The sequence below is a fragment of the Lipotes vexillifer genome, unplaced genomic scaffold (assembly GCF_000442215.2).
Source record: "Lipotes vexillifer unplaced genomic scaffold, Lipotes_vexillifer_v1.1 scaffold636, whole genome shotgun sequence".
Classification (NCBI taxonomy): Eukaryota; Metazoa; Chordata; class Mammalia; order Artiodactyla; family Lipotidae; genus Lipotes; species Lipotes vexillifer.
In genome coordinates, this window is record NW_006786547.1 from 2,036,966 (window position 1) to 2,047,528 (window position 10,563).

General features: G+C 57.1%; 2 protein-coding genes across 2 annotated transcripts in view; both read right to left on the bottom strand.

Annotated features, from left to right (window-relative positions):
- Positions 1-4,300: 4,300 nt before the first annotated feature.
- SURF6 (surfeit 6) lies at positions 4,301-8,426 on the bottom strand. The gene is made up of 5 exons (XM_007458988.1): positions 8,257-8,426; positions 6,733-6,930; positions 6,087-6,175; positions 4,866-5,069; positions 4,301-4,786 (listed from the first exon to the last, which is right to left on the bottom strand). The coding sequence occupies exons 1-5, from the start codon at positions 8,348-8,350 to the stop codon at positions 4,310-4,312; spliced, it is 1,062 nt and encodes a 353-aa protein (XP_007459050.1). The 5' UTR covers positions 8,351-8,426; the 3' UTR covers positions 4,301-4,309.
- A 1,649-nt stretch (positions 8,427-10,075) lies between these two features.
- Positions 10,076-10,563, bottom strand: part of MED22 (mediator complex subunit 22) — a 5,637-nt gene continuing 5,149 nt past the window's right edge. The window contains exon 4 of the mRNA XM_007458989.1: positions 10,076-10,265. Within this exon, the coding sequence (XP_007459051.1) occupies positions 10,076-10,265 (190 nt within the window). The remainder of the gene's footprint in view (positions 10,266-10,563) is intronic.

The following is a 10,563-nucleotide window of genomic DNA, read 5'->3' on the forward strand; positions in this document are numbered from 1 at the left end:
ATTTTCTTTTTCTTGTCCTATCGCATGTGCTAGGACTTCTCTATTATGACACTGAAAAGCAGTGATGAGAAGGGACATTCCTGCCTTGTTCCTGATCTTAGCAGGAAAACGTCTGAGTTTTTCACTGTGATGTATGATGGCATCTGTACGTTTGGGGTAAATGTTATTTATGCAGTTGAGGAAGCTTGTCTCTATTCCTAGTTTTGCTCAGACACATCCAGTGATCAGCCTGGCTTTAAACTACTGGTCTTATTTGCTAAAAAGTACTTTTCTTAATGCAGCATAACATGACCTCTCATGAGTGACTTAGGGAAAATCTGGGATTTGTTATCTGGCTGGAGTTTAGCTGAGGGTAGTAGGAATTTGGTTAGTACCAGGGGATGGGACCCTGGATATATTGGCACACAGCTGCAAAACAACTTATCTGGAGATGTGGTCACCTGAGACAAATATCTTTTGAAGGCAAGACTTTGAGAGACTAGCTGAACACCACCTTGAAAAATGAGAAAGGCCTGAGAAACTCCAGGACTGCAGGGTGGGGTGGCTCCTTTAACAGTGCTGGGTAGTCAACAGAAAGACAAGTATAGGCTCAAAGTCCTCAATTTTTAGCTTAAGACATGGACTGAGAATCAGGGACTTTCTATTACTCTGTAAAAAAACCTCTCATATGGCTTTCAGCTGCAAGACTGAGTTACCTGAACACCCAAGTTTTAGCTAGCCCCTCAGCAAAACCTACCAACAGGCGAATTCACCACCTTACCAGATCTCTCATGGAAAAGCTGGAGTACTGATCAGTCCTCAGAATTGAAATGGGGATATTTGGGCAACGTTGGATGCCTCAGGTACCCTTAATACCCAACCTCACCAAGGCTCACTTTGAGAAATCGGTCCCTCCTCCCTTGGCTGATAAGGCTGTGCCTTGCTTGAAGACTCTTTACCTCCGAGAAGCCAGTCTCCTCAAACTCACTCCCATCTCACCTTGCCTCTAGACTGCTAAGCACAGTCGGATCTCAGCAGGTCCAAGGTGGCCAGTTACAAAGTCCAATTCAGAAGCAGCTTTGACTAAACGAACAAGTATCTGCTGCTTTACATTGAAAACAAATCAGGGAAGTATGTGGGAGCTGATTCTAGAAGTGCTTGGCCAAGAAAGGCGGGGTGCAGTTTCAGAGGGGGCTCCACCCATAAGCAGGACTCAGAGTGGGCTAGCTAGGGAACTGGAAAGGATCCGATCATCTCTTCTGTTGCTTGACCAAAGCCTGGAACCCGCGGTGGCCCATGCTGAGGTAAGTGAACCTTCCAGAAATCCCTTGGAATGACACAGAGGTTAAGAACTCTCTCTTTCCTCTAGGCTACTCTACCAGGAGCGACGCAGGCTTGTTGGAAGGTCTTAAAACAATGTTACCTGCTCACCCACCCGCCAGGTGGTCTGGGGAGGGTACAGAAGACTCATCCTTTGCGGAGGCACTAGAAAAGCACCGTGAACAGAGTAGAGAAGCACCACGGTGGCCCTTCCCTGAAGGCTGGATGGAATGCTACGGGAGACGCAGGGGTAGAACCACGCTCTTGGGCCAGTGCACATCCTGGGACCTGAGGGCGGCAGGGAACGTTATTTCCGCAGGCCACGTATGCGAGGTTCCCACAGTTGTCGGGCTAGTGCAGTGAACTGGGTGGGCCCACCCACGGGGGGGTCTGGAGGCAGCCCTCTCTCCGCCCTCTGCACCCCGACGCAGGTCTGGTGAACAGAGGCCTCACTTGAGCTACTCAGTGCGCGTAGCCTCTCGCTGAATTTCCACCCATGTGTTAGTTCAACTTCTGCGGCCCCTAAGTAGAAGGAAAGGTGGGCTGGGAGCCTACTTCCCAGCCTCGCCCCAAGGGGCCAGTAGCACGACTACCCTGGCCTCGCAGGACTGCTGCAAGCCCAGCTCCCAGTGAACCACGGTTCCTCAGCACGTGTCCTGGTTACGGCTATTTCCACCTGATTCACTATGCAACAGGAGGGGCACCTTCTGACTTGGAGACTCTTGCCACCTGGTTCTGAAAATATTTGACACTAGGCCCTTGGGAAGTTTTCTCCCATGACTCTGCATTTCATCTTCTGCACTTGAGGCGCACAACACCCAAGAGGTGTGCATCGGGACTCCTAGACTCATTCTGTAATGTTCTTAACCTTTTCTTCCCTGTTGTCCGTATTCCATTGTCCACTATTGCCTCTGGCCACGAGATGCTTCAGTTGCCACCAAAATCATGTGCAGCATGTCCTTGCTTCTGTGCATCAACAGCTCCCAGCCCTGGGCCAGGGAGGGACGTGAGTGGCCAAGCCCAGGGAGGCTGGAGCATTTTCAGTGTTTCAACTTGGATAGAGGCTCTGTCTCCCACCAGGTGAAGAATTCTCTATATTTCCTCACCCTTTCTGCACTGTATCTCCTATTGTCCAGTTCTGCTTCTAGAAATGGGGTGCTCCTGATGCCACCTGCCACCAAAATGCACCACCTGCTCACCCTGCACACCAGCTACATGAAGCTGGGGACACAGCAGCACTCCAGGTCGGAGGGGCGAGCTTCCTGGACTTCCAGGCTTCAGGGGGAGCACCCGATGATACGTCCACCAGGCCTTTTGAGATGCCCCTGCGATTTCCACAGGGGGTTTATACTCTCCCAACTCTGACTGAAACATACGGACAATAATTCAGGAGTAACTGCTGGGTGCAGAGAGAGTGGGACAACAGGATCCTGGAATGGGGTACTAGGTCAAGCAAGATGGCAGGAAATTGTGCTGCACGATGCAATCACTTTCTAAGATGTATAACCAAGAATAAAGCACACTTTTAAGGCTACAAAGTGCTTTTGGCACTGCCTTAGCTGTGGCCCATGGATTTTAACGCACAGCACTTTCACTACTACCTTTCAGTCCCAAACATTCTCTAACATCCACTAGGGATTACTCTTTGACTCACATGTAATTTAGAAGTGTGTTTTTAAACTTCCCAACAGGAAACTTTAACAATTACCTCTGAAGTTCTTAAATCGTTCTACGGCCAGATACGATGCTGACGCTCTGAAATGTGACTTACTTTATGGACTAGGAGGTGGTCAGTTTTCACCACTGTTCCACGTGTGCTTGAGGTACATACTGTTTTGTTTTTAATTTTTTGCTGCATCCCGAGGCATACGGAATCTTAGTTCCCCGACCAGGGATCAAACCCACACCCCCTGCATTGGAAGCACAGAGTCCTAACCACCGGACTACCAGGGAAGTCCCGGCACACACTGTTTTTAGATGCACTGTTCTGCGTGTGTCCATCAGATCAAGCTTACAAACGCTCTCGTCGAAACCTTCCCCATGCATCTGATTCTGTCTGCTTGGTGTATCAATTCCTAACGGAGATGTTAAAAGTCTCCCACTTTGGTCTGTGAATTGACTTCTCCTTGTAGCGGGTCAGTTTCTGCTGGACAGATTTGAAGCTGTTCCTGGTGCAGGACTGTTCTACCTTCCACGTGATCTGCACCCCTTTCATTACGTGGCAACTTTTTTTCTCTCTACTATTGCCTTTTACCTTCAACTCTTCATCTTATAATACAGCCACACCAGCTTCCTTTCGGTTACCATCTGTTTCTTAACTGGAGTTTAGTCAAAAGGATTTTATTAACAGTTTTACTGAAATATAATCCACACACCATAAAATTCATTAAGTTTTGTCCCGTGCATTAATCCCGGCTGCCTGCGGGCTTGGACTTAACTGTGCCTCTGACTGTGCACCCTCCACTGGCCTCGCTTGGTTCTAGGTTTTACTCTTTCTCTCCTGCCTCCCCCTAGATCAGTAACTGTCCACCCAACTCCGCTGTTCTTCCTGCTAGTTCCCTAACACTGTTTCTATCTTTTAGTGGTTGCCTTAGGATTTCTGATGTGCATGTTTACCTTAAATTCTAGGTTTCACCCACCTTAGAAATTAACTTCCAATAACTCAATTCCAGGCAGCCTGAGGGCGGCCCCGCCGTCTCCCAGTTACCGAGCCCGACAACTCCACTCCAACGCGGGCTACAGGAGCTGGCTGGTTTTTGTCCTTTTCCAAGAGAGTTTGGGGCAGACACAGCAGTTCCCACTCCTGTGAACACGGGGGAGGAAGAGGGCGCCGGGGCAGCCCCCCCTCAAGATGCCCCCTCCCTCCTCGCCGCTCCCTCACCCCCCACCCCGCAACTTTCAGGGAGCGTCCCGGCCTCACAAGCGGAGCCTAGAGCCCGGATCCGGGGCACCCCTCCCCCGGATCCGAAGGCTCTCAAGCACGCGGTGGCGTCCGCTCTCCGCCGGGCCCTCAGGCCAGGCCGGCCCGCTCCAGGTCCTGGGGCAGGACGCGGCCCTTCTTGCGGGCCTTCTCCAGGCGCCGCTCGGCCCTGGCCGCCTTCTTCTCGCGCAGGTTCTGCCGCCGCCTGTCCTGCCGCTGCCGCATCTTCCCCAGCACGTGCGCCGTGCGCTTCTCCCACGCGCGCCGCCGCTGCGCCCGCCGCTTCTCCTTGCGCCGCAGGGCCTCCTGCAGCAGGCGCTCGTCGTCGCGGATCTTCACGCCCTCGGCCTTGTACAGCAGGTTGGTCCACCGCATCTTGGCCTCGAGCTCCCGGGCCTGGCCCGCGTCCTGGTCCCGCAGCTCCTCCAGCCGGGCCCGCCGGGCCCGCAGGCGCTCCAGCAGCTGCCGGTAGTTCCTGCCCGTCAGCGGCGTCAGGTTCCCCTCCAGCTTCCGCCTCTTCTTCCTGCGCTGGGCCTCGCTGCCCGGCTGCTCCGCGCTCACCTCCACCTCGGGGGAAGAGGGCGACGTGAGCCGAGCGCCGCTCCCCGCCCGCCCGGGGCCCGCCCGCCGGCCGCGCGGCGCTCACCTTGCTGAAGAGCAGCCCCGGCCGGGCCTGCGCCTCCTCGTGGGGCGCCCCGGGCGGCGGCGCGGCGGCCTCCACCCCCGCGAGGGCCTCGGCCGCCTTCTGCTTTGCTCTCAGCTCCCTCCGCTTCCCCTTCTTCCGGTCGCGCTCCTGCTTCCTCCGGCGTCTTTTCTCCAAAGCGGCTGGAGACAACTCCTGGGTGCTGCCCTGTGGCGCAAGCAGGTGCTCACTCATAAGGTTCTCCCAACCGCGAGGCCCCCAGCCTGGCACATGGAATCAGGGCAGGAAAATGGGCCTGCCACGTGCAGCATTCCACCCGGAGGTGACCTGGCACCCAAAGCGCACCCAAAACAAGGGCAAGGGGACCCCACGAGAACCATGCCTTCCGGATCCCAGGCATCTACCACACTAGGGCACTTGCCAAACACAGTGCCTCTGCGTCTCTCCAATGACCCAATAAGGGACACGTGGTCCTCCATCATTTCAGAGACAAGGACAGGAGGCTTAGCCAAGGCCCCCACCCAGATCTTGGCGTTGGGTCAGAACGCCGCACCTGTGCAGACCACTGCACGATTCTGACCCCTGTGGGGCAGACAAGAGTGCTCTGGACCACTGCAGGAAGGCAGGGCCCTCGGGCCTGTCCCAGGACAGTGCAGAAAGAAGCCAGGGGACTGTCCCCACAAAGCAGGAGGCTTGGGGGAGGGCCCCAGGCAAACGGGGGGGGTGGGGCGATGCCATCCGCACTGAGGCTGGTTGAGGTCCTGGAGCGTCCCATGGCTGTCGCCTCGGGCTGGTCACCTCATCTCAGGCCCTGGCTTACCTCACAGGGCCGTCGTGCATTTAGACGGACAAACATGCAGGAACTGTCTCCCAGTGTGGGTGTGTTAGCAAAGGCAGCTTTCCCTGAGGGAAGAGGCTGAGCCTCTCTCCAAGGCCGCAGGACAGAAGAGCCAGAAGCTCAGCATGGCCAGCAGGAGGGGGACCCTGGGGACCGAGCTCCCCAAGATGACAAGAACTACACCTGACCTCTTGCAGAACAGAGCTGCCGAGGCCCTGGCGGCACCCGCTGCAGGGGCGGGAACAGGGGCTGAGCCCCCCCACACCTGCCCCATCAGCCCCATAATAGTTGGCAGAGCTGGGGCCGACCTCAGCAAGCACCTGGGCGTCTTCTCTCCAGGCAGGGAGCGGAAACCACCACAGGGCCCAGAGGTCTCCCCCACCTACCTGGCCCCGCGCCTCCCGGATCTTCTCATGCAGGCGCCGCCGCAGAACGTCCAAGGCAAATACGGAGCCAGGCTCACTGGCCAGGCCATCTGCAAAGAAGCAGTCAGAGGACCAAAAGGAGACTCCCCCACCCCCCGACCTTCCTGTGCCCTCCCCAAGGGCCCGGCTTCGAAGCCTGAGTCTCCATACACTGCCCCCCTCCAGTGACCACTCGTGGATCTGAGGGTCAGTTCCGGTAAATCCTACCCTAACCTCTTCACGCGGGATTGGCCTCCAGGGCAGGACAACCTCATGAAGTGCGGCCCAAACCCATCTCCCACTTCTTCCACCTTCTGCGGTGCCCCCCAGACCCAGAGGCAGCTCTCACGACACCACCTCAGAGACGTGAGGGCAGTAAAGCTCTTCAAGCCAAGCTGCTCCAGGCCCTCAGCGGGACATGGCCTTGCCCCTCGCCATCCCAGTTACCACGCGGCCTGGAACTACTGTGCACTTCCTGAGACTCCCGTCCACTCACAGGGGCCCCGCGATCTGTCCTCCGAAAACGCGCTCTCCGGGAAGTCTCACACTATCTGATCGTGCCATTACGACCAGAGGCCCACTTTTGTATCTGTCCCAGACCCCAGTCGACCCTGCCCACCCCCCTCACCCGCAGGGGCCCCGGTGGAGCCGGAGGCCTCGTCCTCCTCCTCCTTGGCTGCCACTGGCGTCCTGGCTCGAGACTTCTCCGCAGGGGCCTGGGCCTTGGGTTCTGCAGCCTCCTCCTCCCGCTCCCGGGATTTCTTCTGTGCTCTCTTCCTCTTCTTTCTGGAGGGCCCCGCAGCTTCTGAGACTTGAGTTTTGCCAGCTGAAACACAAAATGAGAAAGGGCTGCCACCCCAATCCCTATGACCCAGTCAATAGGTAGGAAGGTCTTGCAAAGGCTTCGGCCCTAGAAGAATGCCAAAAGCCAATCAGGATGGGGGATATGGAGACCCTCATCCGTTGAGCTCAGAACCACAAAATTCCTAGAAAGCAGACTAGCCACACTCAGCAAAAGCCTGAAAAACATCCACACGCTGACCCAGCAATCTGCTTGTGAGAACTCATTCTGGGTATGCGGAAAGATGTGGCCTCAAAATGTTCATCATAACATCCTTTTTTGAGTGAAAAACATCCATCTACAATGACAGTGATGGCACCACCACAAAACAAACTATGATGTACCCGACAAAACATAATGGCATAGGCTTTCACTTTAACAGATTGAGAGAGAATTCTCTGGCGGTCCAGTGGTTTAAGCACTCCGCGCTCTCACTGCCGAGGGCCTGGGTTCAACCCGTGGTCGGGGACCTAAGATCCCACAAGTATGTGTGGGGGGGAGGGCAGAAAATGTTTACATTCTAAAAGGAAAGTGAGAATTGCGTACACAAAGTAGGAGCCAAATTGTTTCAGTGAAAAATACTCGGAAAAAGTTTTAGAAAGACACAGATCTAACTAGTAACTGAGTGATGAAAAAATTCACTTAACTTCATTTTTCTACGATGGACACATTTTCCTTGTATAAAAAGGTCGTTTTCCCTCTGGTAGGTCCATGGCAGACGTTTCCACTCTCCCCTCCTCTGCGCCAGGGCAGGCCAATTACTGCCTGTTTCACCTACTTGTGTATCCGCCTCCTGAGGGGGCCCTCGTCACCACTGCCGTGTAAACTCCCATTAGCAGGACCCGTCTCCTTCCTTCCTTCTCCCCACACCACCACCAGGCCCACAGTACTGGGCTGAAAAAGTAATTTTTTCATCATCACTCATACCTGTCTTCCCACCCAGCGCGGAGAGCTGGCTAAGCCTGTTCACGATGCCCAGCGGCAGAGCAACCATTCCACGGGGTCACCTCCTCCAAACACCGGCCGAGTTTCCAGCCCGGAAGGTGCACAGCTAAATCCCTCAGCCTCCCAGACGGATGCCCCCGACGCGCCAGGGAAATGGCGTTGCCTTTAAGCATCCCTTACAACACTTTCCTCTAATACCTCACAAGCTTGTTTCACGCATCTACGTGTCCCCTCCACCTGCAGGCTACTCAGGTGAGGTGTGGGGCACACACCGACCTCCGCCGCAGAGGGGAGTGGGGACGCTGACGGGTGGAGGGGCGCCCCCTTCCGAAGCCCTCCCAGTCCCGGCCGGGGGCTGCGCTTTACCCGACTTGCGCTTCTGTGGCTCGGGGCTGGGCTGGGAGCAGATCTTCTTGGCCAGACTCTGCAGGTAGGCGTCCTTCGCGAGCAGAGAAGCCATGGCTGGAGGTTCGGGGGTCGGGCGGGGCTCGCTCCGGGGTCCTGCTCGCGGGGAGGAGAGCCGGGGTGCAGCGTCCCGGGCCACAGCCGACAGCCCCGACACAGACACTACCCGCAGCCGGCGCGACCCTCTCGCCTTCCGCTGCGCTCGCCGGAAACCAGCACGTGGGCAGGCGCAGCCAGCAGAGCGCCGAGCAGCCAGCGCGCGACGCTCGATTAACCAGGTGGCTCCAACGGAAGAGGCGGGGGGCGCAAGGCATTATGGGACGGGGGCGGGGACCGCGCCCGGCGCACGGTAGGTGCTCGGTACCCGTAAGGGGGGACAGGAACAGATCCGCAGTAATTTAGTCCTCTGGGGGCTCAGACCCCAAGTGGAAGCTGGCGAGACCGCGTTCGTTCAGAAAGGACTGCGCACCGGGCAGGTTCCAAGGCCCCGGGGTACAAGCGGCGAAGAAAACACAGCAGTGTCCCCATCAAGTTCATGTTTCAATGGTGACTGATAATAAATTCAGAGTGACGTGGCGGGTCGTGGTTTGTCATGTCCTCCGTACACTGGGACGGTGAGATCTCCCTCTGGGAAGGAGTTAAAGCAGGCCGGTGACAGGGCTTGGGATTGATGTCCCGGCTCTTCTGGGGTGACACCCGACCCCCCGCTTCTCAGGTGAGCCTGGCTCCAGGCACTGGGCCTAGCGTTCCACCTGGGTTGAGTCCTGAACCTCCCACTTCACTTCCCAGCTCCATGACCATGAGCAGAGCACTACAACCCCTTCCAAGCCCGTGGTCGCCCCTCCCTGAGATGCCAATAACGAGCACCGACTCGGGGTGCAACCAGACGCACGCCGCCTAGGCCACGTGATATGCAATAATGGTAGCTTTTCATGCATTCACCAAACATTAGGGCCCTTCTAGGTCCTGGACAGCTCTTTCTAGGCAGTGGAAATGCAGCCGTGACTCCAAGCTGACAAAGCCCCTGCTTGCCCAGCGCCCCCGTGGGGAGAAGGCTGACCTGGAGCCCAATGTTGTCCAGGCAGAGCCCAGGGGCTGTTTTCCGACAGCCACCGAGACCAAGGGTGGTCCAAAACTGATTGGGGCTGAGCAAGAAAGGGAACCAACCAAAGCAAAAGGGTGGAGCTGGTTTTATTCAACAGTCTCATCACAAAAAGAACCGAAAGGTGTGCAGCAGTGGAATTAGGAAGGACCCTGCCTGACTTCTGCAAGAGTGGGCAGCCCCCCCTCTCCCCACAGCCCTGCAGGGGCAGTCAGCTAGCGCAGGGTGCCTCAGGGCAAGGTAGTGGGCAGAGCTCTGCATGGGGGCCTGGCCTTGGCTAGTACTGTCCACTCTGAGCACTTGCGTCCTCCATTGTAAACACCACGCTCAGGTCAGGTCTCCCAAGGCTGGGCATCCTCCCTGCCCCGCCGTTAGGTCCTCAACGGGACAAACTATCCTGGAAACTTCCTTCCAGCCAGCCAGCCAGCCAGGAAGGTAGCAAATAAGAGGTGACGACAAGAGGAAGGATGGGCCCCCCTGGCATGGCTGGGGGTATTTGCTTTCCCCCAACACTCCTAGGTGGGCTGTCCCTCGGCTGACACGGTTCCGAAAGAGGCCACGGCGGCTCCCCAAGTGGGCCCCAAGGCTGAAGGGAGCTGAGGCTGTGGTGGGCCCAGAGGGGAACACTGCACTTCATTCCTAAGGTCTAGGGGCCCGGGGAGAGGAGCCCCGGGAGGCTCAGGCGTGCTCCGCGGGGCCGGCGCCACCGGCGTGGGAGTGAGCAGGGGCTGCAGCCTGCAGGGGGCCAGCACCGGGCTCCGGGGACGCCGGCAGAGGGACTGAGAGGCCATCGGCGGAGTCTGTGTCGAGGTCCAGCCTCCAGTAAGCTTCACACAGAGGCAGATCATTAGCTTCGCAAAGACTTGAGCTTTTCCACCACCAGAAACCCAGGGAGAGACAGGAGCAGGCAGTGAGGGAAGCCAGGGAGGGAAAGCGAGACAGAAGCAGAGTTAAGGAAACACAGACCACACCCCAGGCCTGCCTTCCCCTCCTCTCCTCGGTGCTGGCCCCTCCGTCAAGCGGCCTGGCTGAGGGCGAGGCGCGGGCGGCTGCCCCTGCTTCCAGGTCCTCCGGAGAATCCGAAAGGGCGCCTTCTGGGACCAGCCACCAGCAGGCTGTGACCTCGGCTGGTCCCTTCCACTGACCAACCGGTGTCCCTCCTGCCA

Excerpts from the sequence above, each read along its gene's own strand:
- SURF6 (XM_007458988.1), bottom strand. The coding sequence starts at position 8,350 with ATGGCTTCTCTGCTCGCGAAGGACGCCTACCTGCAGAGTCTGGCCAAG. Across the intron at positions 6,176-6,732 it reads CTCCACCGGGGCCCCTGCGG|ATGGCCTGGCCAGTGAGCCT; the intron begins GTGAGGGGGGTG and ends GCTTCTTTGCAG. Across the intron at positions 4,787-4,865 it reads CGGGGCTGCTCTTCAGCAAG|GTGGAGGTGAGCGCGGAGCA; the intron begins GTGAGCGCCGCG and ends TCTTCCCCCGAG.